Source organism: Schistocerca americana, chromosome 1, assembly GCF_021461395.2.
Source record: "Schistocerca americana isolate TAMUIC-IGC-003095 chromosome 1, iqSchAmer2.1, whole genome shotgun sequence".
Lineage (NCBI taxonomy): Eukaryota > Metazoa > Arthropoda > Insecta > Orthoptera > Acrididae > Schistocerca > Schistocerca americana.
The window spans coordinates 158,705,544-158,729,847 of record NC_060119.1 but is presented as its reverse complement, the minus strand read 5'-3'; the positions used below and the strand labels follow the sequence as shown (position 1 = coordinate 158,729,847).

At 43.1% G+C, this 24,304-nt stretch overlaps 1 protein-coding gene across 1 annotated transcript in view; it reads right to left on the bottom strand.

Moving 5' to 3' along the window:
• The window catches only part of LOC124612460 (SH2 domain-containing protein 5-like), a 378,639-nt gene that overhangs the window by 39,702 nt on the left and 314,633 nt on the right, over window positions 1-24,304 (bottom strand). The window contains exons 3-4 of the mRNA XM_047140727.1: window positions 22,789-22,935; window positions 13,377-13,466 (exon numbers count right to left, since the gene is read on the bottom strand). Of these exons, the coding sequence (XP_046996683.1) occupies window positions 13,377-13,466; window positions 22,789-22,935 (237 nt within the window). The remainder of the gene's footprint in view (window positions 1-13,376; window positions 13,467-22,788; window positions 22,936-24,304) is intronic.

Genomic DNA, 24,304 nt, shown 5'->3' with positions numbered 1-24,304 from the left:
AACTGTGGTATCGTGTTGAAGGTGCATGGGCAGCTGTACCTGTACACTCCATCCAAGCTCTGTTTGACTCAATGCCCAGGCATATCAAGGCCGTTATTACGGCCAGAGGTGATTGTTCTGGGTACTGATTTCTCAGGATCTATGCACCAAAATTGCGTGAAAATGAATTCATATGTCAGTTCTAGTATAATATATTTGTCCAATGAATACCCGTTTATCATCTACATTTCTTCTTGGTGTAGCAATTTTAATGGCCAGTAGTGTACATGACAGCTACGTTTCGTGGGCAGTTCGAAATCAGGCGAAATCTCACAGTTAGCACTCATACTTGGCGGGAGATGGTATTTTCTAGACACCTTTACGTGCTCACTGCTTGCACAGAATTGAAGAAAGCCGACGTTATCGAAGGATGTGCTAGCGACACTGCCCAAAACATCAGCGCAAAGCGTCGTCTCATTTTCACTGTAGTTTCCATTTCCTGACCAACCGGAGGAGCCCTGGTACGGTCCCGCGCCCCGAGATCACAGCAGTGGTCTCTGGCCGTGACACGAGATGCCTTCCAACCCCTCGCGCCTGTTATCGGTTCTCGGAGCTCGTCTCGCCAGATCGATGCCTCACCGCGTGGCTTCGCAGCCACCTCCTCCTCTCTCCCCCCCCCCCCCCCACCCCAATCCCTTTCCCTCCCCCTTCGATCCTTCTCGACTTATTACGTATTTCTTTTCTTCCTTGCCTTCTGTAAGCCGATTACAGAAGCTGATACAGATTACGCTGATTATGTATCGGGTGGCTCCCATTCCCACGCGACGAGATCTGCGAAAATACTGAGAAGGGAGGATATTGGAGACGAAGTTATCTTCTGGTAATCCCGAAACGACATCTGTTCCGTGCCCATAACCTGCCGGATTTGCTTCTGATTCCAATTTTGCCTGCCGTTTTCGCTCCCAGACGCACACTCCTGCAGTTACTTGCCAAGCTGCGCCACCTGGGAAGTAATGTTCCTCAGTCAAAACTGTGAGGTAACTCACCATACCGGCAAAATTTTTGAATGCTTCCGTACCACCTGCAGCTGTCAGTTTCTGGTTCATTTTCTATACTACCGTACTATTTTTACCTCAGGATATTTTCAAGTATGTAATTACATTTTTTGATCTTCATAATCTACTACTCTGCGATCCAACTAGTAAATCGAAACTCTTTCTTGTTTAGAAAATTTCAAATAAGCAGGAAGCTGATAGCTAGCTTCCATCGTACGAATGCTTACGAACCATATTTCAACTCTTTCCCACTTCCATCATAGAGGCATAAAGTTTAAACGTTTCTGCGATCGTTAGAAGAAGAAGAAGAAGAGACGTAAACCACTTACTGTTACTGTTTTCCTGCCGTTCCTTCAAACCGTAGTGAAACCTTTTACTGCAAAACATCGTGAAACTGAAGTGCCCATCCAACAAGTCTTACTGAATTTGAAGACCTTTTTTATTATATGAGACTAGTAACATATACGTATGAAACTTGGTAGCCTTTCTGTGGTTGCGTAATCGCTGTAATTTCCAAGTGTCATCAAAATTTTGTTTACCTTATCCGAAGAGTTGTCAAATGAAGCTTCTTCACCAAGTATTCTCCTTAAACTTCTCTCTGCCTTCGATGATCCGTCAGATACGTCCACTCTGCTCGATATCAGATTTCTCGATAACGTAAATTTTCTAGCCACTCAGCTGCTGACTTCAATTATGTTTTGTCCTAAAGATAAGAAGATTTATGTTTTTTGAAGCTAAAATTTTATTCCTTAGTACCATGTATGTATCGCCTATTCATGTTACACAGCTTCGGTGACATTCATTTTCTTGTCCCGTTCATCCAACCATTTGTTGTACTACATCTGCCATATATACATAGTACAAGCTTAGAAAACTAGAGGAAACCTGTACTCTGTGAATTGGGCACATATATAACAACAAATGGTTCCTTGAACAGGGCACAAATAAGAATGCCACTGAAGATGCCTAACATGAATACCCGAAACATGTCTGACACTCAAGAATAAAACGCCAGTTGCAAAATACGAACGTTTTCTTAACTTGACGATAAAACGATTGCACCACGTCCTTGCACCTGAGATTCGGTCTTCCTCTAGGTCTTTTGTCTCTCAGTTGTAATTCATATACCAGTTTTGGTAACCTGTTAACATCCACGTGTTTTTTACGCGTCCATAGCGTCTCCGATGCGAGATTATTTTTTCTTGAAGTTTTATAACTTCAGCCTGTTCTCGGTTTCTTCTTTCCGGATTCTATCTCTCCTTCTCCCTCCGCGTGAATTTTGCTGGTATCTTTACTTCTCACTTCTCATTATCCATATTTCACATCAGTATCTCAAAATCGCCATTTAATAGATTTCATAGATGTCTCTCTTATATTTTAGTGGTATTTTCTTGTTCCACATTAGGTCTTTAACTATTTGATCAAAGTCGTTACATGCTTGAATTCTGTAAGGGATTTCGTTGCCTATCATCGACAACACTGCCAAGGTTCTGAAGTGATGGACCATCTATAGCTGTTTCCCCTCCACTTCGAGATGTTCCATTGGTTGCCCATATCTTTTCATGACGATAAACTTTAGTAGCTTCTACCTAGGTGGTTATTTGATTCTGAAGGTCTTCTTTAGAGTCACCCGACTGACATACGTAATCAGCATATAACACGGATATTATTTTACCTCCTATACTTTGTGGTACTTTTCTCTGCATCTCGTTATTAGAAAAATGAAAAGGAGATAGAACTCCATCTTGCCTAAATTCAGATTTCATGCCAAAAGTTTCAGTCGTTTCTAGAGGTGTTTTGACTGAACTGTGATATCTTCGTGCAAGTTCTTGATCCTGTGCACGCTGTCACACTGAATTCTAATTTTCTCCAGTATTTCGCACATTCTTTTCTTACTCATAGCTTACTTTAAATCTAGAAAAGCTAACCACAAGTCTCGGTTGTGTTCACGGTATTTTCCCATCAATTGTCGTTTCAAAAAAAATACGTAGCTTTTTATATTCCCTTCCCTAGTCCACACTGTTCTTCCTCACGATTTTCTTCAATGAGGCGTCTGATCCTACGCCCTATAACTCCTTTATAAGACTTACCCACTCGAGATTATAAAATACCTTCCCTATAAAAACTTTCTTTGAAATTCAGATTCTGATGTCCGTTTTACAATCATCAGATACCGTCCCTTCTTTCAGTATCTTACAAAAGTGTCCGTAGATTCATAACTTCCATCAATTTCCTGTCTACAAATGTATGCTTCTTAATATCTTTCACGTTCTCTTTTTTTACTGTCGACATGTCAAGATTCCTTAACTAAAAGTATTGTAACCAATGTTGAAAATGTAAAATAATTTAAAACCATTGTTCGGATTATATATGATTTCACACTTGTACCAAACCGTTGGCAGTATAGTTCAATAACCCAACATCAAAATATATGTAAAAAAACAGTAATCAGCTATTCAATATATTCAATATTCCATACTGTACTTAACTGTATTTTGAACTAGCGAAGTCTGTGTACGGAACCAATGTTACACACGAATGATTATCTACCAATTTGTCATCTTATTGAGACACAACACAAAAGTACGTACAAATTGAATGTTTTCCTGATGATTATGCAGTTATAAGCAAAGCTTAAGAATTATGAGGCACAGCAGAACTGCAAGATGAACTTAATCTCGTACACAAAGATTTCTTTCTTTCAGTTGCCACGAGGGAACAAGAGAATGTTTTGAGGTAGAAGCACAGCAGTAGACACAGAAAAATTTATGTTTTTTTCCCGGCCGGATACCCTAAAGTCAGCTGGATCACATATTTCAGGTTATTATGCCGTGTTGTGTAACGTCCGTCTTCTACACTCCTGGAAATTGAAATAAGAACACTGTGAATTCATTGTCCCAGGAAGGGGAAACTTTATTGACACATTCCTGGGGTCAGATACATCACATGATCACACTGACAGAACCACAGGCACATAGACACAGGCAACAGAGCATGCACAATGTAGGCACTAGTACAGTGTATATCCACCTTTCGCAGCAATGCAGGCTGCTATTCTGCCATGGAGACGATCGTAGAGATGCTGGATGTAGTCCTGTAGAACGGCTTGCCATGCCATTTCCACCTGGCGCCTCAGTTGGACCAGCGTTCGTGCTGGACGTGCAGACCGCTTGAGACGACGCTTCATCCAGTCCCAAACATGCTCAATGGGGGACAGATCCGGAGATCTTGCTGGCCAGGGTAGTTGACTTACACCTTCTAGAGCACGTTGGGTGGCACGGGATACATGCGGACGTGCATTGTCCTGTTGGAACAGCAAGTTCCCTTGCCGGTCTAGGAATGGTAGAACGATGGGTTCGATGACGGTTTGGATGTACCGTGCACTATTCAGTGTCCCCTCGACGATCACCAGTGGTGTACGGCCAGTGTAGGAGATCGCTCCCCACACCATGATGCCGGGTGTTGGCCCTGTGTGCCTCGGTCGTATGCAGTCCTGATTGTGGCCCTCACCTGCACGGCGCCAAACACGCATACAACCATCATTGGCACCAAGGCAGAAGCGACTCTCATCGCTGAAGACGACACGTCTCCATTCGTCCCTCCATTCACGCCTGTTGCGACACCACTGGAGGCGGGCTGCACGATGTTGGGGCGTGAGCGGAAGACGGCCTAACGGTGTGCGGGACCGTAGCCCAGCTTCATGGAGACGGTTGCGAATGGTCCTCGCCGATACCCCAGGAGCAACAGTGTCCCTAATTTGCTGGGAAGTGGCGGTGCGGTCCCCTACGGCACTGCGTAGGATCCTACGGTCTTGGCGTGCATCCGTGCGTCGCTGCGGTCCGGTCCCAGGTCGACGGGCACGTGCACCTTCTGCCGACCACTGGCGACAACATCGATGTACTGTGGAGACCTCACGCCCCACGTGTTGAGCAATTCGGCGGTACGTCCACCCGGCCTCCTGCATGCCCACTATACGCCCTCGCTCAAAGTCCGTCAACTGCACATACGGTTCACGTCCACGCTGTCGCGGCATGCTACCAGTGTTAAAGACTGCGATGGAGCTCTGTATGCCACGGCAAACTGGCTGACACTGACGGCGGCGGTGCACAAATGCTGCGCAGCTAGCGCCATTCGACGGCCAACACCGCGGTTCCTGTTGTGTCCGCTGTGCCGTGCGTGTGATCATTGCTTGTACAGCCCTCTCGCAGTGTCCGGAGCAAGTATGGTGGGTCTAACACACCGGTGTCAATGTGTTCTTTTTTCCATTTCCAGGAGTGTATGTAGGATGCTGAGATTTCGACGTCTAACGGTATCCTTTGTTAGATGGCCTGCAGGGTGCAGTTAATTGTATTAATTTGATACTGCTTACACTCCTTTCCATTAGTTCAGTTTGAGAGTATTCTTAGCGTAACGTTAGTTAAGCTAACATTATAGTAACTGTATTGTAATTGTCATGACATAGACTAATTGTACTATTGTTGTGTTGTTGCTATAAATATCTTCATAACATTTGACACAGGATATGAGTTTAATAGTCTGAATTTCAGATTGTTATTATTATTATTATTATTATTATTATTAATAATATTCCGGCTTTGCTTTCCATGTGGCAAAGTCCTTATCGATCATATACCTGCTCTATTAGACTCTTCCATTTCTTTCTTTGGAGTTCACTGTTTGTCCATTCGGTGCTGTTCTTCATCCTAGCTGTGTCCTCCCGGAAGTTGTCTCACCACCTAATTCTTGGTCTTTCTCTTCCTCTCGTTCCATCTATTGTCTTGCAGAATTACATTTTATATACTCTATTTTAGGTCAGTCTTGCTACATGCCCGACCCAGTACAACCTTCTCTTCTTTAGCACTTTGACGATGTTGTACGGCCTTCTTAATTCTTCATTTCTTCTTATCCTTCATTACATATTTATATTACATACTGATCAAAAAATTTTCCTTTGTGATTTTCTTTCGAGTATTAACAGTTTTTCTTCAGGTTTCTTTCTAAATATTAATACTTCACATCCGTAAAATGTTAATGCCCATCGACTGGTGCAAGTGGATTTTCAGGTTAGTGCTAAGTGATGTTTCCTTTAAGATTTTGCTAAAACTAAAAAGCGTTGTGTTCGCTATTGCCAGAACGACATCTGTTTTTATATCCGTTCTCTTGCTACTTAAATGACTCCCGAAGTAGCTGAAGCGAAATTGTGTGTCACTTCGGCTTTTCTTGCTTATGATAAAATACGCTGTCGTATTTTCATTACCAAGTAATCCTGTTTTCTTAGCGATTTTGTAGTAATTCTGCACGATTCTCACTGGTTCTGCCTTGAAAGCACTTATTAATGCCACATCGTCTGCGTAGGTAAGTCTAGTAACGTACGTCTCCTGCATTTGGATCCAATGTGGATTAGTTTTACTAAACTCTTTGTGGATGCTGTCTAAGACGGTATTATATAAAATAGTTGAGACGCCGTCCTCCTATCACAGTCCAGTGAATACCTTAAAATTTTCAGTTCCTCCTGCAGGTGTCTTTGTACGACATAAAGTTTCACCTACACACATTTTAACTAATCTAATTAGCCTTATGTTACTTCAGATTCGCCCATAGTATTTAGGAGTGTCTGTCAATGAATGCTACCGTAGGACTATTTGGAATGTAGAAATAACACAGGGACAACAACACTGAATTTCCATGCCTTCTCAGTTATATGTCTTGGAGTGAATAAATGATCTATTGTGGATGCGTCAATTATTGGGATCACTCTGTTTAATAGGCATTCCGCTACGATTTTATAAGTAACACCTGATATTCAGGAAAGCAATTCCTCTGCAGTTATCGCAAATAAGGGATCATTCTTCTTAATTAGGGAGCATAGAACTGCGGTTTTGCAGTCAACAGTTATCGTTCCTATCTTCCTACTTTTATCTATTAGTAACCTTAGTTCTAATTCTAGTCTTGGTCCTCCACTCTCTAACACCTCAGCTTGTATCTGGTTTACACTACAAGCCTTGTTGTTCTCCAATTTTTCTTCTTGATTGCTGTATTTCAATTAATGATGGTGTGGCGACTTTTAAATAAACTGTATGATGTTCTTCAAATTTAAACTAAGGCTGTGGATCATTGCAATCGAGTAGTTGTAAGAAGCATGTCTTAGATCTTTATTGTACGTCACTGTTGTCAGAAAGTATTTTTCCATGCTGATTCTTTTGTAAGCTGTTCCCTTCTATTGAATTTAACAGAAGATTTTTTGTTTTGATATATTTGCCTTGTTCTGCGATGCTGGCAATCGCCCTTCGTTGTACGGTTCGTTATGTTTCCTGGCTGATTTAATAGTATGTTTCCTTCAGTGTCATATTGCTTTTTTTCTTGAATTCACGGTTTCCTCGCATTTCTCCACTCCAGCACTTTTCCATGGCACTTTATGTTAACCCAAATTTTGCTATATCGCATTCATTTTCCTATATATGTTACTTTTTGAATACTGTTTTCCGGGTGTCGCTTTCTGCTTTCGACATGTTGTTCCCTTTTGACCAATCTAGTTTCTGCTAGATTACTATCGATTTCCTTTGCAGTTTTCTTTCGTGTTTTCTTCCGCAAGATTTCCCTTGTTGTACCTAGTAATTTCCACTCTACTTCCATTTACTTTCCTTCTGAGGTTTACTTTTATTCTTATAAATTACTATTCATTATTATTGTCGTTACTGTCACTTTTTTTCCGGTGCTCCTGCGTCCTATACTTTCTATGTCTTGCGCCCTTTGAAGTTTAGTATTTCATTTAGTTTCTTTACGTTATTTCCAATTCTTTGGTCTGTTTTCATTGTAGATTTTTCCTTATTTCTGTAGTCTATTTTACTATCGACATCTTTTTCTAGAAATACAGCATTATTTGTTATGTTTGCGGTTTGTCTATTCTCATTAATTCGGAAGATATGTCCAAAGAAGATTAACCCTTGCTGAGGCATTACTTTTCACGTATATGTGATTTGGTAAATCTCCTCACTACTTCATTTTCCAACATTTTGTGCTTTACATTCCATGTATTATATTTCCATTATTTCGTATTTCAAGTATCTCTATTCCGTCTCTATTCCGTCACATGCATATGAAGATTCTGGCGTGACTACTTTCGTAAAGTGTTTTAGTTTGCATATCTAGAGATGAACATCTAGTTGTAGATATGTTCACGGTTACTATTACTATTATTATTATTATTATTACGTGTAGTTGGGTCCTATCGAATCACCCAAAGCTATTATGTTTCATTCTCCGGAGATTCTAAGCGACTCTCATTTTTTTCTGTGGATTCTTTTTCTTTTGTTAGTCCACTTTGTCCCTGGGCTGGTGGAGACCTCATTCAGTGGCAGTAAATCTCATTTTCTAATTTCACGGCTGAATTCGATTCAGCTGAAAATGTGTGTCTGACTTTTATAAGCCTGTTCTAAATACTTTTTGAGCTGTTGTCTTATTGGTATAGTTTTGAGTTGGTCTATGTACATTGCAGTGTTGCGATTATTATTGCTGAGAGTCTGTGGAAATGCACAAAAAATTTCAGTCTTCCTTTTACTATATTGAGTAGACGCAGTTAATACACTCCTGGAAATTGAAATAAGAACACCATGAATTCATTGTCCCAGGAAGGGGAAACTTTATTGACACATTCCTGCGGTCAGATACATCACATGATCACACTGACAGAACCACAGGCACATAGACACAGGCAACAGAGCATGCACAATGTCGGCACTAGTACAGTGTATATCCACCTTTCGCAGCAATGCAGGCTGCTATTCTCCCATGGAGACGATCGTAGAGATGCTGGATGTAGTCCTGTGGAACGGCTTGCCATGCCATTTCCACCTGGTCCCTCAGTTGGACCAGCGTTCGTGCTGGACGTGCAGACCGCGTGAGACGACGCTTCATCCAGTCCCAAACATGCTCAATGGGGGACAGATCCGGAGATCTTGCTGGCCAGGGTAGTTGAATTACACCTTCTAGAGCACGTTGGGTGGCACGGGATACATGCGGACGTGCATTGTCCTGTTGGAACAGCAAGTTCCCTTGCCGGTCTAGGAATGGTAGAACGATGGGTTCGATGACGGTTTGGATGTACCGTGCACTATTCAGTGTCCCCTCGACGATCACCAGTGGTGTACGGCCAGTGTAGGAGATCGCTCCCCACACCATGATGCCGGGTGTTGGCCCTGTGTGCCTCGGTCGTATGCAGTCCTGATTTTGGCGCTCACCTGCACGGCGCCAAACACGCATACGACCATCATTGGCACCAAGGCAGAAGCGACTCTCATCGCTGAAGACGACACGTCTCCATTCGTCCCTCCATTCACGCCTGTCGCGACACCACTGGAGGCGGGCTGCACGATGTTGGGGCGTGAGCGGAAGACGGCCTAACGGTGTGCGGGACCGTAGCCCAGCTTCATGGAGACGGTTGCGAATGATCCTCGCCGATACCCCAGGAGCAACAGTGTCCCTAATTTGCTGGGAAGTGGCGGTGCGGTCCCCTACGGCACTGCGTAGGATCCTACGGTCTTGGCGTGCATCCGTGCGTCGCTGCGGTCCGGTCCCAGATCGACGGGCACGTGCACCTTCCGCCGACCACTGGCGACAACATCGATGTACTGTGGAGACCTCACGCCCCACGTGTTGAGCAATTCGGCTGTACGTCCACCCGGCCTCCTGCATGCCCACTATACGCCCTCGCTCAAAGTCCGTCAACTGCACATACGGTTCACGTCCACGCTGTCGCGGCATGCTACCAGTGTTAAAGACTACGATGGAGCTCCGTATGCCACGGCAAACTGGCTGACACTGACGGCGGCGGTGCACAAATGCTGCGCAGCTAGCGCCATTCGACGGCCAACACCGCGGTTCCTGGTGTGTCCGCTGTGCCGTGTGTGTGATCATTGCTTGTACAGCCCTCTCGCAGTGTCCGGAGCAAGTATGGTGGGTCTGACACACCGGTGTCAATGTGTTCTTTTTTCCATTTCCAGGAGTGTATTTCGGAAATTTATCTGGGAGGCCATCTCCGTAAAAAAATTCCCTGAGGGTTTTTGTCTATTTAGTTGTTGTCATCTTGTGTGCTAGTGGTGTCCGATTATTTGCGATAGCTAGGAAAGAAATCTGTATGTAATTTTCAAGTCTTGTAATATTTATGTGTGTCCCGCAGTTTTGGTTTCTATGTTCTTTTTCCCACTTTGCCTAAAACCAGATTAAAGAGGGTAGGAGACAGACCATCGACCTATAGAACACCGGTTTTTGTCAGAAATGGTTTTGATACCTCGTGCATGAATTTTACGTAGGATTTTTGTTGGTAGTTTGTGAGATTTACGGTTTTCGGATCGGGTTGTTGTTCTTGCAGGATGACAAACGGGATTTCTGATGGACTGAAACATATACAATCTCGATTCCTCAAAGAAACCGAGTGGACTGTATTTTAATACTGTTTTGAAACTGAAATGTTTCAGCCACTGCGAAAGCTGGCTTGGTAGTCGCCAATAATGTGGTCGATTTGCGCCTTTACTCTGGAGGCATGCTGACACAATTTTGTATGTAACTTTCAAAAGGAAATTTTTCAGTACTTCTGCGATGATTCTATTGTTTCCCAAAGCTCTGTCACTTTTGAGTGTGATGATACGCTTGTGAATCTCTTATTGTGAAGTCGGTAGGGATTCACTGTGGGTCTGAGTGGAGATTTCCGTCGGCGGCGTTCCCGACAACTTTCCTAATTTATTCTACTCAGAGAAGCGGCCACTGTAGGGAGAACCTGTAAGTATACTTGCTAGTAAGTTACTAACGTATCAAGTACAAATAAACACAAATAAATTTCCATCAAGCTTCAGCTTCATTCGTCCCATTTGGTGTTATACAAATGACGAGGCGATCATGTATGAATGGTCATGCGTGAACTATTTCATCTTCATCGTAATACTCTTTTCTGCAACCAAGCAATCAGCCTTTCTTTCCACTGCTACGCACAAACGCAATCGAAAGATAGATAATTATGTACACGCTACACCTGTCATGCACCTTGAGTAACATAGAAGAGTAAATGGCTCCATCCCACTTCCCTTTTACCCATCATAAGAGTAGAAGGCCCTTTCTTCTGGCCGATCGTTCATTTAGACTTCCCGTTTTGTCGCTGTGGGACAATAGTGTTAATAGTGCATATTTTACGAACTGTAAGACACACATTTTTTCAGAAAATTGCCTCCTAAATTCAGGTGCATCATATACTCGAAATCAATATAAAAATTTCCAATGTTTCATTTAAAATTTTCACCAGTCTTAAAAATGGCCATATATTCGATGCCGCGGGAAACCTATCTGCGTCTGGCTATATTGGCTTCAACTGGCATCAGCAGTGCACCGATTCGACGAACATGAGTTGCAGGCATACACAAGCTTGCTAATACTGTGTCCTTTCCGCTCCGTCATCACAGACCCAGAACAATGTCTAGCTTATGACGCGTCATTGCGGTCTACGGTTCCAGTGAACTTGAATTGGAGTTGATTTGTATTATCGGTAACAGTACAATGTTTCTGTTAGTACCTAGTCCCGTAATGAAAAGAAATAAAAGGTGTTCGTACGATGCGGGATTGAAACGGAAAGCAATACTGTTCAAATGGTTCAAATGGCTCTGAGCACTATGGGACTCAACTGCTGTGGTCATAAGTCCCCTAGAACTTAGAACTACTTAAACCTAACTAACCTAAGGACAGCACACAACACCCAGCCATCACGAGGTAGAGAAAATCCCTGACCCCGCCGGGAATCGAACCCGGGAACCCGGGCGTGGGAAGCGAGAACGCTACCGCACGACCACGAGATGCGGGCAGCAATACTGTATGCAGAAGAACATGCAAATAGTAGCTGAGCGGCATTTCGGCGCTCCATCTACAGAAAAAACCATTAGCGACTGGCGAGCTAGCAAAGAAGAACTGAAAAAAATGAGGAAGACTAAATGTGAAAATAGAGGACAGAATGCAAAATGGCCAAGATTAGAAAATAACGTACTGAAATGGATTCAAGAACACCATCAAAATCTTATTGGTAGTAATACAAAAATGATAGAAATACACGTTCGTAAGTTAGCGCTACAGTGGAACTTAACAGAATTTAAAAGTGAAGTTGGTTGGCGCTACAGTTTTATGAAACGCCATGCACTTAGCATGCGAATAAAAACCGAAATATTTCAGAAAACGCCACAAGAGAATGAAGAGAAAATATTCTCTTTCCAGTGCTTTATTATCCAACATCGAAAGTAAACTAGAACTGAGCCAAATAGCGAATATCGACGAAACTCCGATGACATTTAATGAGCAGAGTAACAAAAATGTTGCTATGAAAGATACTAAAACTAAATGCGCTACACAATTGTCCTTTCAGGTTGTACTGACGGCGCTAAAATTAATCCAATAATCATTTTCAAGCGCAAAACAACGCCAAAACCTGAAATAGCGCCAGGTTTTGTTATTAGTGTACATGACAAGGGCCGGATGGACGAGGCTGGTATGAAATTATTCATGAACAGAGTTTGGGATAGGAGGAAAGGTGCTTTACTGAAGAATAGTTCTCTTCTTGTGCTAGATCAGTTTTGTAAAATTCAGCTAAAGAGAAATTGAGACTGGGAAATACAGAGCTTGCTGTTATTCCGAGAAGACTTACTTCACAATTGCTACCACTTGATGTCTCGATAAATAAACCATTTGAAGTGTATTTGAGAAAGCAATGGAACTGACGGATGATGCACGAAACCCAACATAAATTCACTCAGAAGGGAGTTTAAAAAAGGAGCTAAAATCAAACAAATGTGTCAGTGGATAAAACAGTCGTGGTCCGGAGTGAGAGAAGGCGTTATTGTTAAACCTTACAAGGAGTGCGGCATAAGTAACGCTCTCGATGGCAGAGCAGAAAATCTTACAGTATATATGAAGAGGGCAACAATGACGACGAAGAGGAAGAAGAAAAGAAGAAGTTCAGATGACAGTTTTCAGTTATTTTAAAGGTTAGTTCGGTTCTATAAACTAAGAACTTTTTTAGCATGCCTTTGCGATCTAATAATAAAAACTGTAAAAAAGTTATTTTTTAAAAAATGCTTAAAAATTACGGTATTATAGCCCGCAGTGTCTTAGAGTGCGTAGAAGAGGCAGTATGAAACATAGAAAAAATTATGCAGGTGTTCGTTTCTCTTGAATAATCCGTCATAGTAGGCGCATATTAAGGCTGATAAGTGTCCTCCAGTGCGTAGTGCGTAGTGTGAGTGCAGATGCAGAGAGTTTGTCCATGGAGCTACGCGCCAGCAAGTGCCGCGCGCCACTGAATGGAAGCCGCACCTGTTGCTGGGCCGAGCTGACGTCACGCTGCAGCTGCGCCGCGTACGCTGCCCGAAAGGCGTCGCCCACGGCTGCGTGCAGCTCCTCCGCCTGCAAAATAGCACGTTTACCACACGATTACACACAGATCTAACCTCAGGCTCTTACTGTATTTGTTTACTTAGTACCTTACAGTTACAGCACTACTACCACTAGCACTAGCTCTCCTACTGCCACTGGTCCACTAGCCATCCGGTGTGGCCGAGCGGTTCTAGGCGCTTCAGTCTGGAACCGCGCCACCACTACGGTCGCAGGTTCGAATCCTACCTCGGGCATGGATGTGTGTTATGTCCTTAGGCTAGTTGGGTTTAAGTAGTTCTAAGTACTAGGGGACTGATGACCTCACAAGTTAAGTCCCACAGTGCTCAGAGCCATTTGAACCATTGAACCACTGGTCAATTGGTACTGGACGTTAAGGTGCGCACACACGATGCCTTTTTTTGTCTTCAACTTTGCGCATGGGCATAAATTTCCAATAACGCATCTACGCATGCGCGTTTGTGCATGCATAATTTCCAGCTAATGAAGGCAGTGCGTACAGCGCATTGCTACCGGCTTTCGAAACATTGTGCTTTTTAACAGACGACGGGCAGCTGAGGTCCACAAGTTTTTGATTGTTAGTGTGTTGAGGTTATGCTGTAAAGCGATTTATGTGCAGTAATGTATGTTGGCTATAAAGGAAGCGCTCTCAAGTTTATGGATGATTACAGACAAAGAAAAAAGTCCTGTGTTAAATAGCTTCTGAAGATTGTTTAAATAAAAATTCGAGATTTGTTGTACCGAGCGTCACATATTAGATAAAGAGTCACCAATCATACTTCTGTAAGCAATAAGATACTGAAAGTTTCGAAGTAAGAAAACTGAGAAATTTGTGAATGAAAAGTGTGTATGAAACTGTGGACGATTATGATGCTATAGTGACTTAAAAGCACAACAATTGAGGAGCCTGACATTCAACTACATCTACATGATTACTCTACAATTCACATTTAAGTGCTTTGCAGAGGGTTCATCGAACCACAATCATACTATCTCTCTACCATTCCACTCCCGGATAGCACGCGGGAAAAACGAACACCTAAACCTTTCTGTTAGAGCTCTGATTTCTCTTATTTTATTTTGATGATCATTCCTACCTATGTAGGTTGGGCTCAACAAAATATTTTCGCATTTGGAACAGAAAGTTGGTGACTGAAATTTCGTAAATAGATCCCGCCGCGGCGAAAGACGTCTTTGCTTTAATGACTTCCATCCCAACTCGCGTATCATATCTGCCACACTCTTTCCCCTATTACGTGATAATACAAAACGAGCTGCCCTTTTTTGCACACTTTCTATGTCCTCCGTCATTCCCACCTGGTAAGGATCCCACACCGCGCAGCAATATTCTAACAGAGGACGAACGAGTGTAGTGTAAGCTGTCGCTTTAGTGGATTTGTTGCATCTTCTAAGTGTCCTGCCAATGAAACGCAACCTTTGGCTCGCCTTCCCCACAATATTATCTATGTGGTCTTTCCAACTGAAGTTGTTCGTAATTTTAACACCCAGGTACTTAGTTGAATTGACAGCCTTGAGAATTGTACTATTTATCGAGTAATTGAATTCCAACGGATTTCTTTTGGAACTCACGTGGATCACCTCACACTTTTCGTAATTTAGTGTCAACTGCCACCTGCCACACCATACAGCAATCTTTTCTAAATCGCTTTGCAACTGATACTGGTCTTCGGATGACCTTACTAGACGGTAAATTACAGCATCATCTGCGAACAACCTAAGAGAACTGCTCAGATTGTCAGCCAGGTCATTTATATACATCAGGAACAGCAGAGGTCCCAGGACGCTTCCCTGGGGAACACCTGATATCACTTCAATTTTACAAAAGAAGCGATAGGATATGTGTAGCTCTTCAACAAACTACTAAAAATAGAAATGAAGCACACTGACGATGCAAACACTGCGAAACTGAAAAAGACAACCTCCGTTCTAGTGGATCCTGGCGTCTATGAAATTCCCAAATTTGCTGAGCCTGATGATGCTAATCTACATATCATATTTCATGATTAAATGCAAATGACGCACTGAAAGTAAATTAACCTTGACAGAACGGTTAGGAACCTCCTTTAAGTATTTCTCAGTTTCAGGAATAATCACTTTTATTTTTATTTATTTATTCGTGTTCCTTTGTTCCAGTACGCAAGGGAACTGCATAAATATCGAACGAGTCATAATTACACATGAAAACACCACTTATAATTAATAATAGATACAAATTGTAATATTGTATAGGAACAAAGATTCTAATAATTACAAACTTCTTTCACACAGAAAACAGAGGTATAAAACAATCAAATAAATTACAATTATACGACATTACAAGTTACAGATTCGTTAGAATTGAAATGCTTTGTTTTGAAATGAGGAATACACAATGCAAACGAGTATATAAGACACCAGATACTAGCTAACAATGTTTTATTGCCAGCCTTATCGCTGCAGTTTCCCGAAAATCTAAACTCTCGTTGCGAACTCCTGAAATTTGCAGACAGAACGTTGTCATCACTTTGTATTTCTCGTACCTCTGTTACTTGTACACTTCTATATCGACAGTCACCTTAGCGTTTTCTTTTTCTGTCTCCTTTTCATCACAATAAACGCAACAAAATCTCCGAAGCGAAGGAAGACATTCACAGCAGACTGGTTTCGCATTGTGCCAACGTGTGGATATGCGAACGCAGATGCTTACATGCGTTCTTTCCGCAAATTTTTATGAATGCCCTTTTATTCCCGTGCGTCTGCGATTGCGCACGACGGAAGAGGCGTCGTGAGGGGATAGCTTTACGGAACGTCACGAAAGATACCGTAAGTTTCTAAGGACCGCCACAGCCAAATGCGGATTCTTCTCAACACGAATGTTTTCAACATTAAGCCACGTCGTTTTGCTCAGCACTGAATGGCGAACGTGAGATTATGAGATACCATCCGCATTCCAAAAAATTAGAAAACAGAGAACTATAGGGGTGATATGGTGAATCAACATTAATAAAGGAACTCTTAATTGGAGTAATGATTATTAATGTCCATAATAAAATTCAGTGTTCTTAGCAAAGTGTAAATGGTAAATTTTCCTCACTGCTGTGAAGTGACAGAACAAGGAAAGTGCCGTCAAATGGTTCAAATGGCTCTGAGCACTATGGGACTTAACTTCTGACGTCATCAGTCCCCTACAACGTAGAACTACTTAAACCTAACTAACCTAAGGTCATCGCACACATCCATGCCCGAGGCAGGATTCGAACCTGCGACCGTAGCGGTCGCGCGGATCCAGACTGTAGTGCCTAGAACCGCGCGGCCACCACGGCCGGCAAAGTGTCGTCCAGACATGTGAAAACATCAACATTTATTAGCGTCATCAAATTCTACATACAAGGACACCAAACAGTATTCACAATACAATACGTAGACTTTTTATTTGGTGCATTGTGGGGTTTTTTCTGACTCTAGGTACCAAATAATGTTAAAAACTGTCTTATTCTACAGTAAATGTGACATTTACGGCTAAATACAGGCTTTTAATGAAAAGTGTTCTAAGTATTTGTGTTTCTATTTATGTACAGTTAAAATGTTTTATCCATGTAGGTTTTGTAAAACCTAAATAATTTTACGCCGTCAGGTATTAGGCCTCTCTCGTGAAATAGCACTCGTACGAAACCCAAGTCTTTAGCTTTCTTTACAAAGTGTCACGAAAATAAAGCACTCAGTAAAGCAAACATTCAGAACACAAACCACGAAATCAACTACAGCAATTGGAGTGAACGCGGTGGACGTATGTTAAGTTTTCATGGTAGGAGACAACTGCACTGTCTCGTCCCGTACGCCAAAACTTTCTGTCCAACAATTCTAGACACTGATATTCCGTTCCGTTCTGTTCCGTCCTGTCCCGTCCCGATCCGTTGTGTCACGATGTTGATTTGTATGTATGCCGCTACTCAGTACATTCCGTTATGTTTTAAAGTTAGGTTTCGTTCCGTGACGTCCAGTAGGAATCGACCTCAATATTTCTTCCGAATCAAATGTTGAGCGAAATCTCGATCTGGTCGAGGAAACAGCTGCCCCTGTGACCGTGTCCTAGCTCGTAAGCAGTTCAGTCGTTTTGTTGGTGTTTATTCTCGTTAGATATTGTAATCATTTGTTCTGGTACCTTTTCACATCTTCAAGTACGCTACTTGTAAAAGCAAACAGTTTTCCTGAACCAACACTTTTAATTTGTCCTACTAAAATAACAACTAACACAACTGAAGTAGATGGGGAAATAATCGAAAAATTTGCATTTCAAATACATCTGTAGTAGGACAGTACTTCACACTGACGTCATTGGTGACCCATAATCATATATTATCAATTACCCCGTAAACAGCTTGTTTGTGGACGTAAGTTTATTCACTTCTGTATTCGTGCAACCGTGTCAGTTTCCGCTATTAATTATGGTAAGCCCTGTATATATCAAAATAGTTACTACTACATTAAACACATGTCTTCACATACTGAGTACAGCTCAACACGAAATTCGCCGTGATAGCCAATCAGGGAGCCTACAAGGTCAGTGTGCCCAAGTGTAGCAATTGTTAAGTCAGGCGATGCCGAGGGAATCAGATTAGGAAAAGAGACACTATAAGTAGTAGACGAATCTTGATATTTGGGCAGTAAAGCAACTGATGGTCGTGGAAGTAGAGAAGGTACAAAACGTGAAATAACAATGGCAAAAAAAGCATTTCCAAAAAAGGGAAATATTTTAATGTCGAATATAAATTTAAGTGTTATTGAAGGTATTTTTCTCGATTGTAGCCTTGTATGAAAGAAAAGCAAATCAGACAAGAAGAGAACAGAAACATTTGAAGTGTGGTGCTACGGAACAGTGCTGAAGATTAAGTGGGTAGAGCGCGTAACTAAGGAGGAACTACTGACAAGGGAACCTCCCCATCGCACCCCCCGCAGATTTAGTTATAAGTTGGCACAGTAGATAGGCCTTGAAAAACTGAACACAGATCAATCGAGAAAACAGGAAGAAGTTGTGTGGAACTATGAAAAAAAAACCAAAATATACAAACTGAATAGTCCATGCGCAAGATAGGTAACATCAAGGACTCACTTAGCTCGGGAGCGCCGTGGTCCCGTCATCAGCATGAGCAGCTGGAAAACGAGAGGTCCGTGGTTCAAGTCTTCCCTCGAGTGAAAATTTTAATTTCTTCATTTTCACAAAGTTATGATCTGTCCGTTCGTTCATTGACGTTTGTGTTCACTGTAATAAGTTTAGTGTCTGTGTTTTGCGACCGCACCGCAAAACCGTGCGATTAGTAGACGAAAGGACGTGCCTCTCCAATAGGAACCGGAAACATTTGATCGCAAGGTCATAGGTCAAACAATTCCTCCACAGGAAAACACGTCTGATATATTCTATACGAAACTGGTGACGGCATGTGCGTCACATGACAGGAATATGTTGTCGACCCACCTAACTTGCACACTTGGCGAATGGGTAAAAAGATTCTTCTACCTTTCCCGATTTAGGTTTTCTTGTGGATGTAATAATCACTCCCAAATAAGTTATGAAAACATAAGAGTTTGTCACACAAACTGCAACAAATGAATGCAACAGTTTCACAGTCGTACAGTTTTCCCTGTGCACTGTCATAACATATGTTTTTAGCGTTTTCAAATTTTTCCTTGTGTAGACCGTCAAATCCTGCAATGTCCAAGCAAATCTGAACATGTCCTGGAATTTTGGAGAGGGAAATTGATGTGTGAGTGCCTGAACTTTGATAATTGTCTGAAAACAAAAGATTAAACTTTTCACTCGAGTGTAGAGTTTAACCGAGGACCTCTCGTTCCACAGGTGCTCACGCTATCCACGAGACCACGGTGCTCCGCAGGTCACATTATCCTTATTGTTGCCTATCGTCTGCATGGACTACTCAGTTTCTATATTTTGCTTATTTTTTCATAGTTCCACACAACTTCTTCCTGTTTTCTCGATTGATCTGTGTTCAGTTTTTCAAGGCCTATCCACTGTGCCCACTTATAACTAAATCTGAGGGGGGTGCGATGGGGAGGTTCCCTTGTGAGTAGATCTGGGGAGAAATTTGTGGTACAACACGAGGAAAAGGAGGGATACTTGACACATTCCGAAATCACGGAATCATACAGGGTGACACTTATTGAACTATATGAAATAAAATCGTCATAACCTCTGAACGCTTTTCGTTAGGACGTTCAAACTGCAGCGTTGGCCGCGGGGCATAATGGAAATTAGTATGCGCGTTGGTGATTTGTGGTCTGCAATGTCCATGGTGACTACCAAACGGTATGTGACGGTTTTGGAAGATGATTTCATCCTCATTATCCAAAGTGACCCTGATTTCAAGATGAGGTTCACGCAAGGCGGACCTCGACCCCATCGATGCAGGAGAGGTGTTTGATGTCCTGGACAAGCACTTTACGGACCGGGTACCCAGAGGCCACTGCCATGGGCCTCGATTGGCCGCCATATACTCCGGATGTGAACACAAAGCGACACCTTCTTGTGGGGCTATATTAAAGACAAGGTGTACAAAAATATCCCCACAACTATTGCTGAGCTGAAAACTGATATTCAGGACGTCATCAAAAGCATCGATGTTCCGACACTTCAGCGGGTCATGCAGAATTTCGCTATTCGTCTACGCCATGTCATCGCCAATGATGGCTGGCATATCGGACATGTCACAACATAAATCCGAATATTTACAGTGACGTTTACGTGTTGAATAAAGTGTGTGCACGCCTTAGTTTGTAACTAATTTACGTTTTATTCCATATAATTCAATAATTGTCATCCTGTAAATTTAATATTGGGGTGAAATTTAAGGAGTAAAAATAGTAGAGAGAGGACAAGAGATGAAGACACTAAGCAGGTTGAAATGGCTCGGGGTTGCAGTAGTTATTCAGAGATGAAGAGGACGGAGTAGGGTAGAGAGCGCGGTCAATCCAGTCCCCGGACTGAAGACCATAACAACAATAACACAACAACAACAACAACAACAACAATGACGACCTGGCTAAGCCATGTCTCCGCTATATCCTTTCTTCTGCAAGGTGCACTGAAGAGCTTCTGTGGAGTTTGGGATGTAGGAGACAAGGTACTGCCAGAATTGAAGCTGTGAGGCCGGGTCGTGAGGGGTGCGTGGGTAGCTCAGATGTTAGAGCACTTGCCCGCGAAAGGCAAAGCTCCTGAGTTCGAGTCTCGGTCCAGCTCACAGTTTTAATCTGCCAGGAAGTTTCATTAGAGATAGAGCGAGGATCTCTTTAAGTGGTAGCAAGCATGATGGCATTTGCGCTAATTGATTCACGGGAACCACAGAAAACCTAAATCCGGCTAAGTGGGTGATGATTTGAGATTCGTTCCACCAGAAGTTCAGTGTCTCAGTTTTTGCACCATCTCGTTCAGCAGGTTACGTCACAGCTCGCAGGTCATATGTTTTTCTCCATTTTCGATTCCAATTTTATATTCTACTTTCCAGTTCTTTTTCGGCAGTCTCGTACATCGGGGTTAAAAGGCTGCTTTTTTTACGTCGAACGAGAGTATTTTCTGCAAAAGTCTGAGCGTTTCAGTTAACAGCAACTACTTCTCAGCTTTCAGCTCTGTCATTGAATTATCAGCACAGATTTGAGCACATATTAGTGTATGTGTGACGACATATACTGAAGAGCCAAAGAAACTGGTACACCTGCCTACTGTCGAGTAGGGCATCCGCGAGCACGCAGAGTGCCGTTTCACGCCGTGGCATGGACTCGAGTAATGTCTGAAGTAGTGCTGGAGGGAACTGACAGCGTCAGTCTTGCAGGGCTGTCCATAAATTCGTAAGAGTACGAACACCACGTTGCAAGGAGTCCCAGACATGCTCAATAACGTTCTTGCCTGAGGAGTATCGTGGCCAGCAAACGTATTTAAACTCAGAAGAGTGTTCCTGGAGCCACTGTGTAGGCAATACTGGACGTGTGGGGTGTCGTATTGTCCTGCTGGAATTGTCCAAGTCCGTCGAAATGCACAGTGGACATGAATGCATGATGGTGATCTGACAGGATGGTTACGTATTTTCACTTGCCCGAGTCGTATATAGATGTATATCAGGCGTCCCGTATCACTCCAGCTGCACACGCCTCAAACCACTACAGAGCCAGGCTGGTGTGGCCGAGCGGTTCTAGGAGCTTCAGTCTGGAACCGCGCGACCGCTACGGTAGCAAGTTCGAATCCTGCCTCGGGCATGGATGCGTGTAATGTCCTTAGGTTAGTTAGGTTTAAGTAGTCCTAAGTTATAGGGGACTGATGACCTCAGATGTTAAGTCCCATAGGGCTCAGAGCCATTTTTGAACCACTACAGAGCCCCACCAGCTTGAACAACCGTCGGTTGACATCTTGGGTCCATGGATTCATGAGCTTGTCTCCACACCCGTACACGTCCAACCGCGCGATACAATTTGAAACGTGGCTCGTCCGACCAGGCAGCATGTTTCCAGTCATCAACAGTCCAATGTCGATGTTGACGGGCCCAGGCGAGCCGTAAAGCTTTATATCGTGCAAAATGGTTCAAATGGCTCTGAGCACTATGGGACTCAACTGCTGAGGTCATTAGTCCCCTAGAACTTAGAACTAGTTAAACCTAACTAACCTAAGGACATCACACACATCCATGCCCGAGGCAGGATTCGAACCTGCGACCGTAGCGGTCTTGCGGTTCCAGACTGCAGCGCCTTTAACCGCACGGCCACTTCGGCCACTTTGCGCCGAAACCCCATGTCGATGATATTTCGTTGGAAGGTTCACACGCTCACTCTTGTTGATAGCCCAGCACTGAAATCTCCAGCAATTTTCGGAAAGCACTTCTGTCACTTTGAACGATTCTCTTCAGTCGTCGTTGTTCTCGTTCTTGCAGGATCTTTTTCCGACCGCAGCGATGTCGGAGGTTTGACATTTTACCGGATTCCTGATAGCCACGGTACACCCGGGAAATAGTCGTAGGGGGGAAGTCCCCATTTCATCGCTTGTTGGTTTGTCCCATTGCGCCGACTATAACACCACATTCAAACTCACTTAAATCTTGATAACCTGCCATTGTAGCAGCAGTAACCGATCTAACAACTGCGCCAGGCACTTGTTGTCTTATAGAGGCGTTGCAGACCGCAGCGCCGTATTCTCTCTGTTTACATATCTCTGTATTTGGATACGCATTCCTATACCAGTTTCTTTGGCACTTCAGTGTAGTTTCTGACGGTGGGATAAAATCTGAGTACCTGTTAATCCGGAGGTTTCAGTTACAAGAAACGTAATGAGCAGTACCTGCTGCGGCGACTTCGCGAGGAAGGAGTGACAGCACTGCAGGCTGCAGTGACCGCGCGGCTCCCTGGCCAGGAAGCTGAACTGCGAGTGCGAAGGGTCACACGTGGCGTACGACACGCGCCGCAGCGCGTGTGCCATCAGCACCGTCTGAAACAAAAGCACCACACGTGTACCAGCTCCCCCTTACATACATCTGTGTCAACTTTGTTTTTAGTACCTCACCAGTATGAGGAAATTATCAGACAATTTACCAAAATAACACCCTTTTACATTTACATCTACATTTATACTCGGCAAGCCACCCAACGGTGTGTGGCGGAGGACACTTTACGTGCCACTGTCATTACCTCCCTTTTCTGTTCCAATGGCGTATGGTTCGCGGGAAGAACGACTGCCGGAAAGCCTCCGTGCGCGCTCGAGAATCTCTAATTTTACATTCGTGATCTCCTCGGGAGGTATAAGTAGGGGGAAGCAATATATTCGATACCTCATCCAGAAACGCACCCTCTAGAAACCTGGACAGCAAGCTACACCGCGATGCAGAGCGCCTCTCTTGCAGAGTCTGCCACTTGAGTTTGCTAAACATCTCCGTAACGCTATCACGCTTACCAAATAACCCTGTGACAAAACGCGCCGCTCTTCTTTGGATCTTCTCTATCTCCTCCGTCAACTCGATCTGGTACGGATCCCACACTGATGAGCAATACTCAAGTATAGGTCGAACGAGTGTTTTGTAAGCCACCACCTTTGTTGATGGACTACATTTTCTAAGGACTCTCCCAATGAATCTCAACCTGGCACCCGCCTTACCAACAATTAATTTTATATGATCAATCCACTTCAAATGGTTCCGCACGCATACTCCCAGATATTTTACAGAAGTAACTGCTACCAGTGTTTGTTCCGCTATCATATAATTATACAATAAAGGATCCTTCTTTCTTTGTATTCGCAATACATTACATTTCCTATGTTAAGGGTCAGATGCTACTCCCTGCACCAAGTGCCTATCCGCTGCAGATCTTCCTGCATTTCACTACAATTTTCTAATGCTGCAACTTCTCTGTATACCACAGCATCATCCGCGAAAAGCCGCATCGAACTTCCGACGCTATCTACTAGGTCATTTATATATATTGTGAATATGTACCCATTATGTAGTATTTGATAATCCTCCAAAATATCATGGCGTTTCTATTACTCTCCACTGATTTTAATCGCTCTATCGTTCTCAACTTTTCGCATCTCAGAAGACTGCAGTCATATGTAGTTTGCTACATGAAAGATTACAGAACTTCTCAGGCTGTTGATTATTTATGCAACATATATGACCGGTTTTATAACATATATTTTATCACCAGAAGTATAGGGGAAACCAAAAGCATCTATATCTATTCAATGTAGTGTGTAGGACTTGGGTGGAGAGGGGTTCAGGCTGGAAGTTGTTCAGTTGTAGGCCAAAATTTAACAACAAATATTTAACGATTAAATCTACATGACCACAGAACCATAACAA